Source organism: Astyanax mexicanus, chromosome 17 (genome assembly GCF_023375975.1).
Source record: "Astyanax mexicanus isolate ESR-SI-001 chromosome 17, AstMex3_surface, whole genome shotgun sequence".
NCBI classification, from domain to species: Eukaryota; Metazoa; Chordata; class Actinopteri; order Characiformes; family Acestrorhamphidae; genus Astyanax; species Astyanax mexicanus.
The window spans coordinates 11,492,629-11,508,292 of record NC_064424.1 but is presented as its reverse complement, the minus strand read 5'-3'; the positions used below and the strand labels follow the sequence as shown (position 1 = coordinate 11,508,292).

The window sequence follows — 15,664 nt, the reverse complement described above, 5'->3', positions numbered from 1 at the left end:
AAGTAATAGGCTGTGGAAACAAACCTACAATAATGAATTCCAGACAAAAAATGAGTCCAGACAACACTACCATAAACAAGACCAATTATCTGCTAAACGCCATCACTTTCCAAGTCACAGGTTAATCCAAAGTTTGAAATCCTAATCACTGTTCAAGTGCTAAAGTTTGAGCCCAGAATCAGTCTTGGGTGTAGACTCACTTATTCAGAGCAAGTGTGAAAATGCCCTGAGATGAATCCTCCAAATACCTTTTTTCTTGGTTCTAAATGGTTCTAAAGGATTGCTTAGAAAACCAAATGCCATTCCCCTATATTACACTAAGCAAACTGGTACTGAAGTACTGAAATAGCTAACCAAGCTAAATATAGCCCTCAACTAGCTCAATCTTTAACCAAACACTGACTAAAACAAACCTTACCACTAACCTGAACCTCAACTAACTCTAGCTCAACATTTTTAAACAAGACCTATTCCTAAACAAGCCCAAGCACTAACTTTAGACTAACTAACCCAGAACCAAATCCACCCCATTCCTAAACTAATCCCATTGACCTAATCCTGACCTAAAATCCTAGACTAAATAACCATAAATCTGACCAAAGCCAACCCTATCCCAACCACAACCTTGATAAACCCTAAAACTTTTAAGTCCAACTCAACATCCTCAAACCAACCTTATTTCTGACCAGACCCTGTCACTAACTTTACACTAACAAACTCAGGACAAATAACTTTTTTAACCCAACTCTAATCATAATTTAGACTAACTAGCCATATTTCTGACCTAATCCAGACCTAAACCCTAGACTTTCTAGCCCTAACCGTGACCAAAACCAAGCCTATTCCTAACTTTGAACCTTAACATATACTAACTAATCATAACCCAATCGTAACCCTAAACTAACCCAATCTACCTAATCCTGATCTAAACCCTAGACTAACTAACCCTAACACTGATCAAAGTTAACCCTATCCCAACCACAACCTTGACAAACCTTAAAACGTTTAACTCCAGCTCAACATCCTTAAACCAACCATATTTCTCACCAAACCCTGACACTAACTTTAGACTAACAAACTCAGACCAAATTCAATCCTATTCCTAACCCTAATCATAATCTAGACTCGAACCCTAGACTTTCAAGCGCTAACCATGACTATAACTAACCTTGAATTTTAATATAGACTAACCCTAACCCAAACCCAACCCTAAACTAACCCAATCTAAACCCTAGACTAACTAACCCTAACTCTGACCAAAGCCGACCCTATCCCAACCACAACCTTGAAAAAACCTAAAACTTTTAACTCCAGCTCAATATCCTTAAACCAACCCTATTTCTGACCAAACCTTGACACTAACTTTAAAATAATTAACCATATTTCTGACCTAATCCTGACTCTGACCCTAGACTTTCTAGCCCTAAACCAAGCCTATAACTAACCTTCAACCAACTAACCCTAACCCAAGCCCAACCAAAATCAACCATATTTCCAACCCTAATCTTAGTCTACCTATCTCTGACTTAATCCTAGTCCTAAATAAACTCTATTCCTAATATAATCTTGGCCCTATCCCCCGAATAACTAACCCTAACCTCAACCCAAACCCTAACTGATCCCTAACCTCACATTAACCCTAGATTAATAGAACCTAACTCCAGTCAAAACCCAGTTCAGCTCAACATTCTTTAGTCTGTGTTTCTATATTCCAGCGGTTTTGAGTTACCAATGTGTATCTCTGTTTGCCCCAGAAGACTTGAAAAGAAGATAAATGCTCTGTATATGTAACTATGCAAACTAAGAGTCACCAGGATAGCGTTACAAAGCAGCTGAACGGTGTGTGTATGTAAAATAGGGTTTTTTTTCTTCCTGCATGACCCTGAGGTCAGACGGCAATGGCAAGTTGTGGCTTGTAGAAACCTAAAGAGCTAGAAAGAGCGAGAAAGAGTGCGAGAGCACCAGTGTATATACCGTTCACACACTAGCCACTAGCTGTGCAAGAGTTTCCCGCTGGCTGGAACCTATTCAGACAGCTGTAGCAATGACGCTGCAACAGTTCAGCAGTAGTAAAGGCTTCCCTGCAGTAAGTGCCCCTGGAGCTCAACGGTATAGCCAGCCTCCTTCACATCCAGCAGGAGCATGCTGCACTGTGAGTCTGCAATTGCACAGTTAACTGCTTCACTGAATAAATCAATAGGACCATTGGCTAAGTGGCCAGACGAGAGTGACTGTAAGCACAAAGGGAAATACTCAAGCAATCGGGGTCCGGCAACAATAGCGCTCATCAAGATAACTAGCAAAGAGCTGTAAAAGTGCACGGAGTTATAGCTGGGGGGTCCAGGCACGTCAGAAAAGCTCGGGCTGAGGCTCGCACGGCGAAATTCAAGCACAATTACGCAGCTACGCCACAGCAGCCAGATGTGCCGCTACACGCTGCCTGCTTTAGGAAGCTCTCCCTTGTGACAAAGCAGCCAGCAAGCTTTGACAAGACAAGATGAGATATTCCTCTTCCCTGAGCCCTGCACTCCACCCCTCAGAACCCTCACAAACACAGACACATACACACACACACACACACACACCTTCACCTTGTGTGGGATTACTGTTCTTTTCCTTGCGCTCCTTCTTTCCTCCTTTTCTCCTCCCGTTCCTCTCCTTCTTTTTCCCACTCTCTGACATTTTTGGTATCGGTGTAAAAAAAAAAAGGGTAAATCCACTTGGCAAAAGAGAAAAAAGAAAAAAAAAGACACAGATAGTCCTGGGGTGGTGTGTGGCAGACACGCTCAAGACTCTGAACTTGTCAGAGCACTTGTGCCCTATATACACTCGCTCCCATCACACAGGGAAACACACCTACTTACAGCATGACTGAGAGAGCGAGAGAGCAAGAGAGAGAGAGAGAGAGAGAGAGAGAGCAAGAGAGACACTACAGACAGGGAAGATAGTCAGGAGAGAGACAGAAAGGGGAGGGATATAACGAAACATGGCAAGAGAGAAGAAGAGAGAGAGAGAGAGAGAGAGAGAGAGAGAGAGAGAGAGAGAGAGAGAGGAAAGAAAGAAGGAGGAGAAGTAAGAGAAGGAGGGAGCAAGGAAGGCATTCCCATTGCTTTTGGGCAATTAACTGTTCACTGACTGAAAGCTTCGGATAAGCACAATTTCCCCCCAAGCCCTGAGGCTTGAGGGAACATGACTGGAAGAGCTAACTGGTACCAGTGAGAAAGTAAGCTGGGATATGTGATATACAGTAAAGTATATATATAAACACATTATCAGGTACCATAGAGAGTGAAACTGCCACCACAGATAGAGCTTTTCCACCAAAAGAACTTTTTTTCTGGAACCAGTTCCATTCTGTCTTATAAGAACCACATCACGCTTCCAACAGTTTTAGTGGAACTGTCAAAATGTCACATCATACGTCATCAACCGAGGAAATGCACAGTGGCAGTAAGCAGAAGCGGTCACAGTTCAGAACGCTGAAGAACCAGTGACCCTTCCTGGTTCTGGAATCTACTTTTGTTGGTGGAAACGCAGCAACTCACTGGTAACTCAACTGGTAACTCAGAGAGAGAGAGAGATAAAGAGAGAGAGAGAGAGAGAGAGAGAGAGAGAGAGAGAGAGAGAGAGAGGTGGTCTTACAAAGAATTGGATTTACTGGTGCCACTGAATGACATGTACCTGGTAATACTTAGCCCTTTTCGGCCCAAAAATCCCTTTGGTTCTGGAACTGGTTCCATTCAAGCTTATAAGAATATTGGTGCCTTTTAGGATAATGGGCCCTGTTTGCACCAGATTTAGTGGATCAGATGATACGTCACAGAATAGGTCATTAACACAGGGATTTGCACAACAGTTCTTGGTTCCCTCTGAAGGACCTACTATTCTTTGGTTCTAGCTGGGAGAACACCAGAGAACTTATTTTTGTTGGTGGAAATATGCCAAACATTTGGTGCACAAACTAAATTTGGTGGAAAAGGACTGACAGGAAAAGGGATCTGAAATGACTAAAAAACTAAAAACTGGTGCCCCTGACGGACAGGAAACTGCTTTAGAAGGCAGGCAACTTTTGGGATCACTTACAAACAGGTAACTGGTAACACAGAGAGAGGGAACTGGTATCACTGATCGTGTCACCAGTTCCTTGTCTTTCAGAGGCATTGCTTTCCTGTCTAGAAGTAACAGAAAGAGAGAGAGGGAAATGGTATCACTGTGAGACAGGAAACCATTGATAGACAGGTAATTGACACTTGAGAGAGGAAAAATGGACATGGAACTTGATGTACTAAGAGACAGGTAACTGGTAACACTGAAGGAATAGGAATTGGTATCATCAGTGCTAGCATAAGAACTGGTGCCACATATAGGCAGATAACTGGTTACAACAAAAGAGAGGGAAGTGGTGTCACTTCAAAACAGAGTGAGGAAACTGATATATCCATCATTTATAGAAAAGAAACTGGTGCCACTGATTGTCCGGTAACTTGTAACACAGAAGGAACTGGTGACACTCATAGACTGAAGACTGGTAACACTGTGAGAGGAAATTGGTGCCACTGAGCAACTGACTGAGACTAGAGGGCAGTATTTATTACTACTGAGAAAGAGATAAGGGCAGTAGGAGCCCTGCAGAACTTATGCTACTACGACTCACATGCCTTTATGGATCCCAAGTCAAAGAACACAGGTTAATGAGGCACCTTCAGATAGCTTCACTCTGAGATGACTAAAGAAATCATTATTGTGTGACCTTAAAGAAGCGTAGAGTAGGGATGCGACCAACTATACTAGTGCATCTAAGAAAATTAGAATATCATTGAAAAGTTACTTTATTTTAGTAATTCAAAAGTCAGTTCAAAATGTGAAACTCATATTATATAGAAACATGTATTTATTTTATTGTTGATTATAATGACAGCCAATGAAAACCTCAAATTATAATATTATATAAGACCAATTTCATTTGGAACCAGAGTTTCCACAATCAATGATGGTTTGGAGAGACATGTCATCTGCTGGTGCTGATCCACTGTGTTTTATTATCAAGTCCAAAAAGTCAGTGCAGTGTTTTCCCGCAAAAACGTAAAGCACTTCATGCTTTCCTCTACTGAAAACTTTTATGGAGATGCAGATTTCATTTTCCAGCAGGATTTGGCACACTGCCCACACTGCTAAAAGTACCAATTGGTCGTAATTAATGTTCTTATTTCCTGAGACACTGATTTGTGGGTTTACATTGGCTGTAATCCATAATCATCAACCATAAAAGTAAAAATAAGTGTGTAATAAATCTATATAATATATGAGTTTCACATTTTGAATTACATTACTGAAATAAAGTAACATTTTTTTAGTTACTTTAGTATATAAGTCTCTCTTCTGTTAACAAGAAATAAAGCCTCATTTTTTATCTTTTAAATAAATCCTTAGTTCTATATTGACTTGACTGAAACTTGCAATCTACATCTTACATCTTGTAAAGCCTACAGCTCAAACTGATCTGTGTTCTAAGCGCTGAATGAATTATGAGCTTACAGATACTAGTTAAGAAGCAAACTAAAATATACAAATAATAAACACACCACTATTTTATGTGTTTTATTCACACACTGATTGACTTCCCTGTGATTTTTAATCTAATATTTCACTTCCCCTCAGGTCCTCACTAGAGCCACATATGGCTAATGAAGAACATGCAGATACCACATCCTTTCAGGTACTGCCAACGTGCCCACTTCTGGATCGAATCTGATTAAAGATCTGGTTTTTAAACACTGCACAGATACAGATAGCGGGATTAAATTTCTAAGCTCCCTGCCTTATTGAGAACGTCTGGCATCTCCTGCTCAGCCATGACCAAACCCACTGGCAGCTATGCCCCCAAGAAAACTCGGAGCAAAACAAACTTCCCTTTGTGACGCAGCAGTAAAACCAGAATCGGCATCTAGCATTTCCGCCCCTTCTATTTAGATCGCCAGATAAGTGGCCTAATAAAACATTGCAGCTGTGAGTGGACAGAGCCACATCTCCTCTTCTAATCGTCTTCCTAACTCAGTTTCCCCCTTTTCTGCCCCTTCACCCACCCCCCCCTCTACCCTTCGGCATTGTGTTCGGTCTCCCACCCTGTACTGTAGGCGAGTTCTAACGTGTTCCTCTTAGCAGTTTTCCCTGCTAGAGTGTTGTCAGTAATCTCAGCAGAGAACTCACACACACACACACACACACAATTCAGGAACCTGAGTTGTCAGACTCCCCTCTGCGCACACACACATGCACAGCACTCTAAGCTAACCACCCAGCATACACTATACTATGCAGTTAGAGCTGTACTGCAACACCTGTGACAGAAAAAAAGTAAAGTAAAAGCCTGTGTTTGTTCAATGGCTACGTTTACATTACAAACCATATTGCCTAAATCCGAATTTTTATCTATTATTATCTTGTCGGTTCACATTTAAAAATGTAAGTGATCTGTATCTGTTTGTATCGTTTATGAATCTGTCCCTGAAACGCCATACATGCGCACACTGATACGTGTATAAACGTCACCTTCTTCACCAACAACAAAAAATCTCATATTTGTGAGCAGGGCTCTCAAGTTTTGAAGTTTGGTGGGAGTGAGATTGGTGGTGGGTGTGTGCAATTCTTCTTCAGTTGTACCAAGGGGGGGGTGGGTGGTTGGGGTAGAGGGGGTTTGAATGCGCGCTGTTCTTCTTCAGTTGTTCTACGGGGGTTTGTAGGCCGTTCTCCTTTAGTTGTTCACCGACGTGTGTTTCAGAACTTTCGAATCGGACAGTTCTTCGCACATGACACTCTGGCTTAAACTCCACCCCCTTTGACTAGGTCTGCCTAACAACAGAGCGATCTATATTCTGATTGGCTCAACGAGAGTACATTGTAATATACAGCCGATGGATTGGCAAGCGTGAGAAATTCCATGTGTGGCGTGTGAGCGTATGAACTCGCTGAGGTGCGTGTGTCACACGCTCAAAGCGTGAGACTTGAGAACACTGTGTGACACAACTCGTAGCTTTATAAAAGGGTGCAATGGATGAGTTAGCAGCTCATATGTGGAGCATCTTTTGCTGGAGTGGAGAGAAAACAGCAAACAGCTGCTCTGAAGTACATGCTCAGGTCGAGGAGGTGAAAAAAAGGTCAGGCGGTTTGCTTTTGCTGTTTTTTTTTGCAGCTATAGCTGCACAGTTGCACCAAGAGAGTGTGGGTATGAGAGAGAAGCACGTAGCACATGTGTAAAAGCATGAATTCTGATTTGACTGTTCACATTCATGTTGCATGTCCATGGATCGGATATGTATCTGATTTAGGACCACATATGAAAGTGGCTCGGATCTGATAAAGAAAAAAACGGATTTGGCACGTTCACACAGCCATGAAAAAATCTGAGATCTGAGCCACATTGACTGAAAAAAAAAAATCAGATTTGAATCACTTTAGCCTGGTAATGTGAACGTAGCCAATGTAATTTGCACAATTTAAGTATACTAGGTGTGGGAATCTCTAGGCACCTTACAGTTCGATTAGGTTTCAGGAGGTCTGCAATTACATTATGAAGGATCTATAATAATGTATCTTCTATACAGGATTTCAGCACAACCTAAAAATTGTTAGAAAATGAAGCAGATGAAAGTAGCAGATGGAATGATAGGTAGCTCACTCGATTAGCATTCATGCTAACAGAACAGAATGGATCAGCATGGCTAAACAATGCAACAGTACGAGCGGCCTCAAACAAACTTACACCATCAAACTTAGGAGGATATGAAGGAAATGCTCAAACGATAAAATATCAAATGATATGAATGCTTTATAACATGGAATCTTAAAGACCTACTAAGAGGTCAAAATTCACGCCTGTTATTCAAAATGCATACATGTTGGCAGATCTTATTAAACAATTAATCAATTTTTGGCATTTGTGAATCGATTCAGAATCATTAAAATTTCTCTACCCCTTGTAAATGCAGATTCTGTAGCAAATCAAGCATTTTTTAAATAACAAAATACCTCATTCTAAATTGTCTGAAAAGCAAATTCTCTTATCATATACAGTAAAATATGGTGTTCCACAAGAGACAGTACTTGGTCCCTTACTATTGACTAAGAACCCATAAGCAGAGTAATGAATTGCACTGCCATGCTGACGACAACCTGAACTTAGCACATGGCTATCTAAAAATGCTATACTATGTTCTTATCTTAAATTTTAAAATGCTAGGCAGAGGTTTAGAGGATTTATTCTTTTTTTTTTTGTTTTCAAATTTGCGTCATTGCATCATCTGGCCTTTCCTTACCTCTTTTCCAAAATTTGATATGATGCTTTATTTTTTTTTAATTTCCAATCTAGAACTGCACATGACAAAAATATTACATTACCTTGTATTTTAATACAAACTTGTATTTTACACCATACAACTTTTTACCGAGCTTTTAACATCTGCATTTTTAGCTGCATTTGTCTAATACTGGATGCAAAAAAAAAGATTAATCCTGAAGCTGTCAGTTCAATAAATTGTTTGTTTTTCTAGAACACTTTGGACCACAGACGTCTTTGTGTCTTTTGAAAGGAAACACTCTGAAGTTTGTTGTCCAAGAATAACTCCACATATTAATGAAGCTGAGAAATAAAAGATCAAGTGCAGTCAGTTTGTGCCTAAAAATAGTGTGGAAAGAAATACAATAAACGATGCACAAAGAACAAGAAACATGTAAGGAACATACAGTCCGGTCCATGAGAATTTGAGCAGTGACACAAATTTTGACTTTTCAAAAGTGATTTACTACTAATAATAATACTAGTGATGCACTGAAATTTACATTTTTGTTTGAAATAGAATGCTGAACAACGTTATTCTGCAGGGTTTCATCAATTCTGACACTTTTTTTTTTTTTTTTTTTTTACCTTGCCAGTGAAACCGGGCCAAAACCTTTAGGTTGTGGTGGGCGAGTGCGGTACAAATTCTGCAGCTTTTCTGTGGGAGCTGGATGAAATCTTGTGGGAGTAGGACTAAAAAAATAGTCATGTGCAGACCCTCTGGATGAAGCCAAATAGCTTCTGTTCCAAAAACCAAAATAATATTAGAAAACAATCAAAAATGATTGAAGCCAAATCATACCAGGTAGAAGATTAACATTAACAGCTTTTAAACAATGTCCTTTACTACTTTTATGACCGACCACTTATTCTCTTAACAACTCTAACAAACTAACTACTTCTAAACTCATTTCCTTCTTCCTGCCTTTCCTCCTATATCACACTATTTCCCTTCTTTAGGCCCTGTCAAAAATGTTTTTGTCTTGAACTTCAATGTCCACTATTGCAAATATACATCATTATTTATATGTCGCTTTTTTTTTTCTTTTTTGCACTATAAGGTGCACTTAAAATACTTTAATTTTCCAAAAATCGACAGTGCACCTTATAATCCGGTGCACCTTATGTATGAATTCTACCAGTCAGGTATTAAGTAGTAGTAAAGCCACTCTGCTAAAAAGTACAGCGTTATAAAGGAGTTTCAGTGGAGTTTCTCCAGGGCTGAGGCTGAAGCAGTATTAGCATTAGCCGCTAACCACACTCAGGGGCGGATTTTACCACCACGCAAACCGCTCAATTGCTTGGAGCCCCAGGGATCAGGGGGCCCCCTGCTGGACAAAAGGTTGGCAAAAAAATTATAATAATAAAAAATAAAAACATATTTTTTTTTATTTTGTTTGACACCAAAGATACACCATACACGCAAGTTAAGCTAGGCTAGGTAGACTAAGGTATCCCAGCGGTGCTCAAAAAAGAAAGAAAGTTAAGGAATGGAAGTCCAGCACAGAAAGCTTGACAAAGCTCACCATTTTTTTCATACCAGCAAGAAATTAAAAGTCTGACGAGGATGAGGTATCTGAGACAGCTAGGTTGTTTCTATACAAAAGAATCCATTTGATAAGGGCCCCCGGGAAAAAAATGTTGCTTTGAGTCCCAGAACTTCCAAATCTGCCCCTGACCACACTGGAGCAGTATTAGCATTAGCAGCTAACCATAGATTATTAACTGTTCTAAAGTGAGTATATGAGACTAGAGCCTATGAATTTACTGTGTTAAAACAAGCTATGTGGGACGAACCACTAGCTGAACACGCCTTGGCTTACCGAAACACTCAGGGATCCTCATTGTAGTGCTGTCGGGCGGCATTTACTAGTGCAAAGCACTGCGAACCGTGGCTAACCGCGGCTAGCACTGCTGCTAACCATGCTAAAATATTAGAAATCTAAGCTTACTGTAAATTAACGGAAGCCCTTTACTCACCCAAATAAACAGTTTTCAGGAGAGAAATCTGTGTAGATTTACACACAGCACTTTTTTCACTTTGAAAGAAAATGTTTTTTTTTTTTTAATTTGTCGCTATTGTCGCTTAAAATGCGCTTTATAATCTGGTGCACCTTATGGTCCGTAAAATATGGTAATAATGTGATGTAAACTAATTAGATCTATTTAATATGCCATATGTTTAAATGTTAATAGTATTAGTCATTTATTTGCATCTGTTCAAATCATATGTGTTCTTTTTTTTTTAGGTAAAAACACTCATATTGCTGAGATAAATGTATTAGTGTAATTTGCTTTGGTGCCTAAAACATTTAAATTTATATATATATATATATATATACACACACACATCTACGTCAGTTATTGGTCAACTGATTGGTCACCTGGTTACAGTTATCTGATGCACATGTTGTAAAAATCTTTCCAGTGTACTAACTTCCTCAGAACTGTATTATCACTTATCCCCACATATCCACACTCCCACCTCAACACAGAAAACAGGAGAGAACAGAGATAACACACAACAGAGGAAATAAAAAAATAAAAACAAGAACTAAAGAAAGGATAAGGAATGGAGGAATAGAAAGCAAGGACACAAGAAAGAAAAAAATAAAGAAAAAAAGAAGGCAAGAAAGACCAAGAGATACAACAAAGGAAGAACTGGAAAGAGAGACACAGAAGAAAGAACAGACTGCAGTGATGATGGTATAGTGAAATATTTAAGCACTCCCATGTGGGTGATTTTAAAGGGTCTGTCCCAAAGCTTGACAGCTGGCTAGCAGCCAGTTAAATGATGCTGTTGATGATGATATCCATGTTCATCATGTTCATCATTTGCTAGACGATTTCCATAATGATCATCAGGATCTCCCACAACAACAAATGTGTGCACAAGCTCATTACACAACATAGCATACCAGTGAGTGTCTTACAAACATTGTAAAACATACAGGATTATTATTTATTATAGCGTATGCCAACAATGTAGTGTCAATTCTGCATCTTGTATATATATCATATGCACATATCATATCATATTGCCATTTTTAATATATATATATTTATTTATATATATTTAAATATATTTTATATATATTTTTTTATACCCTGAAATATGGTGATGTTATTTTAGGATCACATGGACCACCAGGATACACCTTTTTGTTGTTTGTAGCCAAAGGAAAAATTCACACTGTTCTCATTTCCCATTAAATATCTACTAGAGACAGATTATATCTGTCCAATATCATTTATTTTACTTCAATCATGGATATATGGAGCGCATTATTAATATCATGATTTCTGTTACAATCTGGTGAAAATCTCAATGAGAGGTAATAATATTGCCAAATAAAATGTTATATTCTTTTTTTATTCAATGTTTTGTCATCTCACCAAAAATATCTATCACAAAAATACCCTGAAATATTGTGATATAGTTGGTACAATATCTTTATTAATAATTGCTTGATAACAGTCAGTAAAAACTGACTGTCTGCATTCATTTTCCCAGGGCTCACCACTAAGCAGATAATTTTTTTACCTAAATAAATAAGATTTGTTTTACTACCTATTAAAATTACCTGTGATAAACAGAAAAAAATAAAAATTAAAAAAGCACAAATGAAAATAAAGGAACATACATATACACTTTACACTGTATACTGCTGTATATGCAGGCGCTTAAATATTTGTTATTTGTAGTGAGAGTGAGATTTCTAAACATAGAGATAGAGATTATAAAATAGAGATTTTTTTTATTTATTTTTAATTCACAGTAAGTGACAATATAGAAACAATATATTGTAGTTACAATCTATAAAAGATATGTAAGAAAAAATATATATATAATTTTTTTAAATTTTTTTTGCTTGCTCTGCTAGTATTGTTCTGTATTATTCTCAAATGATTCAAATGTTGAGCCATTTTTTTTTAACTGTAAATCAAAAAACAGTATTCAAACTGTAATATTATCGTAAACATCTGGAACAGAAAAATAATAATTAAATGTTTTTTTTTAAATAAAGGATAAAAATCTATAATTCACAATACAGAATATGTGGTCAGAAAAAAGCAGAAAACCCTGATGCCAATATTCTACTGTATTCCTTTAAATTCATAATAATTAAAAAGTTTCTTAATCCTCTTTTAAAAATTATATAACTCAAATAACAGCACAGAAACTTTAAAAATGACAGTAAAAAGCTGAAAAACCTGCCACAAGGATTTTAATGTATTTTTTATTTATGGTAATTTAAAGTTTTAAATTCATTAAATCAGTATTAAAAAAAAAAACTATGGTCAATAGGTGGAACCCCAACTGTCAGTATTTCACTACATTTAACAGAATTCATTACTACAGTGAAGAGTAGGACCAAGAACTCCATGTCTGCATTTCTTTGTTACTTTGTTAGTTTCGTGCTCATAAAAATGACTAAAAGCTGTCAAGTATGTAAATTATTACTTTCTTTCTGCACGACTGAAAGCTTTCCATGAAAGCTGTGTCTTATTTCCACATCTGGAACCTGCAGAGCGAGTGCAGAGTTACAGTGAATGGATGGTGACCATGGGTCTAAAACCCTTTGATCGCTCCCACTATTGTTGTGCCCTTAAGCAAGGCACCTCAGCCCAGATAAGGGGCACCAGATAGAGGATCATAACACTGTCTGAATAAGGGTTTCCTTAAAAACAGACCGAGATCAAGATGTGCCTATGCGCCTGAGATGAGTCGATTGTAGTGTCTCGGCGGGCGACATGATGTCATTCTGTAAACATCGATTATCTGAACAGGGCAAAAGTGTATATATATATATATATATATATATATATATATATATATATATATATATATATATATATATATATATATATATATATATATATATATATAACCTGTGATGATACCATGAGCACGTGTCGAGCATTGCTATATATATTGCAGCCATAACATTAGAAAATCCTACTTAATATTGCGTAGGTTGCCCCTGAGGCAAAAAATAGCTTTAACCTATTAAGTTATGTGATTCACAAGACATGACTAACATTGACTTTTTCAGTGCTTTGTGCTACTATAGTTTTCTGTGGGATCTAGACCGGTCACAATCATTTTTATTGGATGATATACTATCTCAAAAAATATTGTGTTACACAAAGCTTTCATGATACTAATATAATGATAAAATAATAGCATAATAATGCGGTTACTCAATGGACCAGTGGAAATGAAACTCAATGTTTAAATTATAAAAATATAATTGAAGCATAAATACATTTAAACCACTGATTTTAATCAAAGCTGCCACCAAAGCTGCACCAAAAACTCAGCAAGCAAATATATTCAGCCTAAAATGGCCAACCAAACAACTGAAAAGACTGAATATCATTTTTATCGAAAAATACTGTGCTTTTTTTTTTGGCGTGTCTGCTGGGATGCTAAACTGGGATGCTAAAAAAAAACAAGACAAAAATACATTCAGGGTATATAATTTGTCCAATGGTGCCAAAAAAGCATCGCAAAATTAACAAGAAAATACACTACCGGTCAAATTGTTTAGAACACCCCTATTCTTTATATTTTTTTGTTGTCCAGTAGCAATGATGTATGGCCCAGACAAGGTGCTTTTTTATTTTCTCAGCATAGAAATGACTTTATTAATGCCCTTCACCTGTAAGACCTCTAATTCTTCTCTTCACTGCTGAAACTGAGACTTAGTCCAATCATATTCATCTGTGTCTTTTTTTATGTTAAATGTGTTATATATATATATATATATATATATATATATATATATATATATATATATATATATATATATATATATACTGTATATAATCAGGAATTTAATACAATTTAAAGGGTCTGTAAGAACATTTACGGTCACTTCAAGTTCATATTAACCCTAGAATGCTAACGCCAGGTGATTTTCAGCCACAGGATTTTTTAAAATGTGATTTTCATTGTGTTGCTGCTGTCTGAGTTGCAGGGAACTTTGGGAAGCTTCAGGGCGCTCATTGATGTCATGAATGTTATGGTTGATTCCCTCCTCCTATCTATCTTTTTTTCAAGAGTTATGTGTTCGGGTAATCTTTTATTCAACGTTAGTGATAAAGAGGAATTTTGTGGGTGTAATTTACCTGATGTTAGTGTTTGTTTGTGTGTTTAAATCATTGAATCAGGCGCTCACATGTCCCAGGAATGGGTGAACCAAAGACCAAGTTCCCAGCAGCATTATTTTTTGTTTTGTTAGGACATATATTTAATTTTTTTCTGTTTTTTTAGGGTCATCCATGGCACATTTTTTAAAATAATTTTATGTGATGTTGTATGTTGTAAAATTAAAAAAATGATTCCAAAATTTGTTATAAAGTGTATACGCAACATTAGTGATGGTGTTACTAATTTTAACGTTAGTGTTAAAATATCGTTAGGGTTAACGTGCAACTGATGAACACGGGCGCATCACTTTTTCCAGGTATCAACGGAACGCTCAGGTTTCGTTCCAACACCTACACCGTAGCAGAAACCAGAAAACAAAAGCAGAAAGAGAAAAAGCTGCAGCAGGCAGAGGGCTGTGCGGAGTTCCTTATGAGTCATGGTGCTATGGTTTAGGGGGCCCTCCTGGATCTGCCCTCTCCAAACTCATGTCACCATTCAGGAGAAATGTGTGTGTATACGTGTGGAGGAGGGTCGTGTCCCAGCAGGCTGGGCCACTCAGCACAATCCTCCACTCAGACAACATCAAAGGCCATGTAGCAGCTAAATATCCACTGTACGTGCGAGTGTGTGGAGAGAGGGTGGGAACTGTGTGTGTGTGTGTGTGAGTGCGTGTGCGAGTGTGTGTGTGTCTGACAGTTTCCGTGTGGTGAGGGAACCTGTCAGTGGTAATGACTGAGCGGTGCAGCTACTCCGGGTGTGGGTCAGAGAACACCCAGGCAAGACGCAGCTTGTTATCTTCTTGTGCTCTCATCGGCGGCGGCACCTGCATGCGAGTGTGCGTTTGCATGTGTGTATTTTGTTTTTGTGTGTGTGTGTGTGTGTGTGTGTGTCGGTAAGATAAAAAGACAATTCCCTGGAAGTTTGCATATGCGCATTTGCATAATAGTGTGATTGGCAAACAAGCAGCTGAGATGCAATCAACACTGTAAACTCATATTGCTCACTTATTAATTTGATTAATTGGCTCAATATCAACTACTATGTATTATTCACTAATGCAAAAAGAAAATGCAGCTTAAAAGTATGTAAATACAAGAGTTGGTACACACTGAAGGGAATAGCACTTGGGATGCCCCCAATCCATTGAGAATCGAGAATGCCGATGCTACACTGCT

The 15,664-nt window shown here is 38.0% G+C and overlaps 2 protein-coding genes across 9 annotated transcripts in view; both read right to left on the bottom strand.

The window, feature by feature from the left end:
* rasgrp2 (RAS guanyl releasing protein 2 (calcium and DAG-regulated)) overlaps nt 1–15,664 on the bottom strand; it is a 494,831-nt gene that overhangs the window by 225,585 nt on the left and 253,582 nt on the right. The window contains exon 1 of one of the 3 annotated variants that reach the window (XM_049466488.1): nt 10,313–10,331. The exons of the other annotated variants lie outside the window; for them this stretch is intronic. The gene's annotated coding sequence lies outside the window, so the exon portion shown is untranslated. Of the gene's footprint in view, nt 1–10,312; nt 10,332–15,664 lie in introns of those variants that run through there. 3 annotated transcript variants of the gene reach the window in all.
* Nucleotides 1–15,664, bottom strand: part of nrg2a (neuregulin 2a) — a 189,330-nt gene that overhangs the window by 109,860 nt on the left and 63,806 nt on the right. The window contains exon 1 of one of the 6 annotated variants that reach the window (XM_049466486.1): nt 2,586–2,951. The exons of 4 other annotated variants lie outside the window; for them this stretch is intronic. In XM_049466486.1, the coding sequence (XP_049322443.1) occupies nt 2,586–2,682 (97 nt within the window). In that variant the 5' untranslated portion in view covers nt 2,683–2,951. Of the gene's footprint in view, nt 1–2,585; nt 2,952–15,664 lie in introns of those variants that run through there. One more of the 6 variants, XM_049466487.1, reaches the window with a different exon arrangement.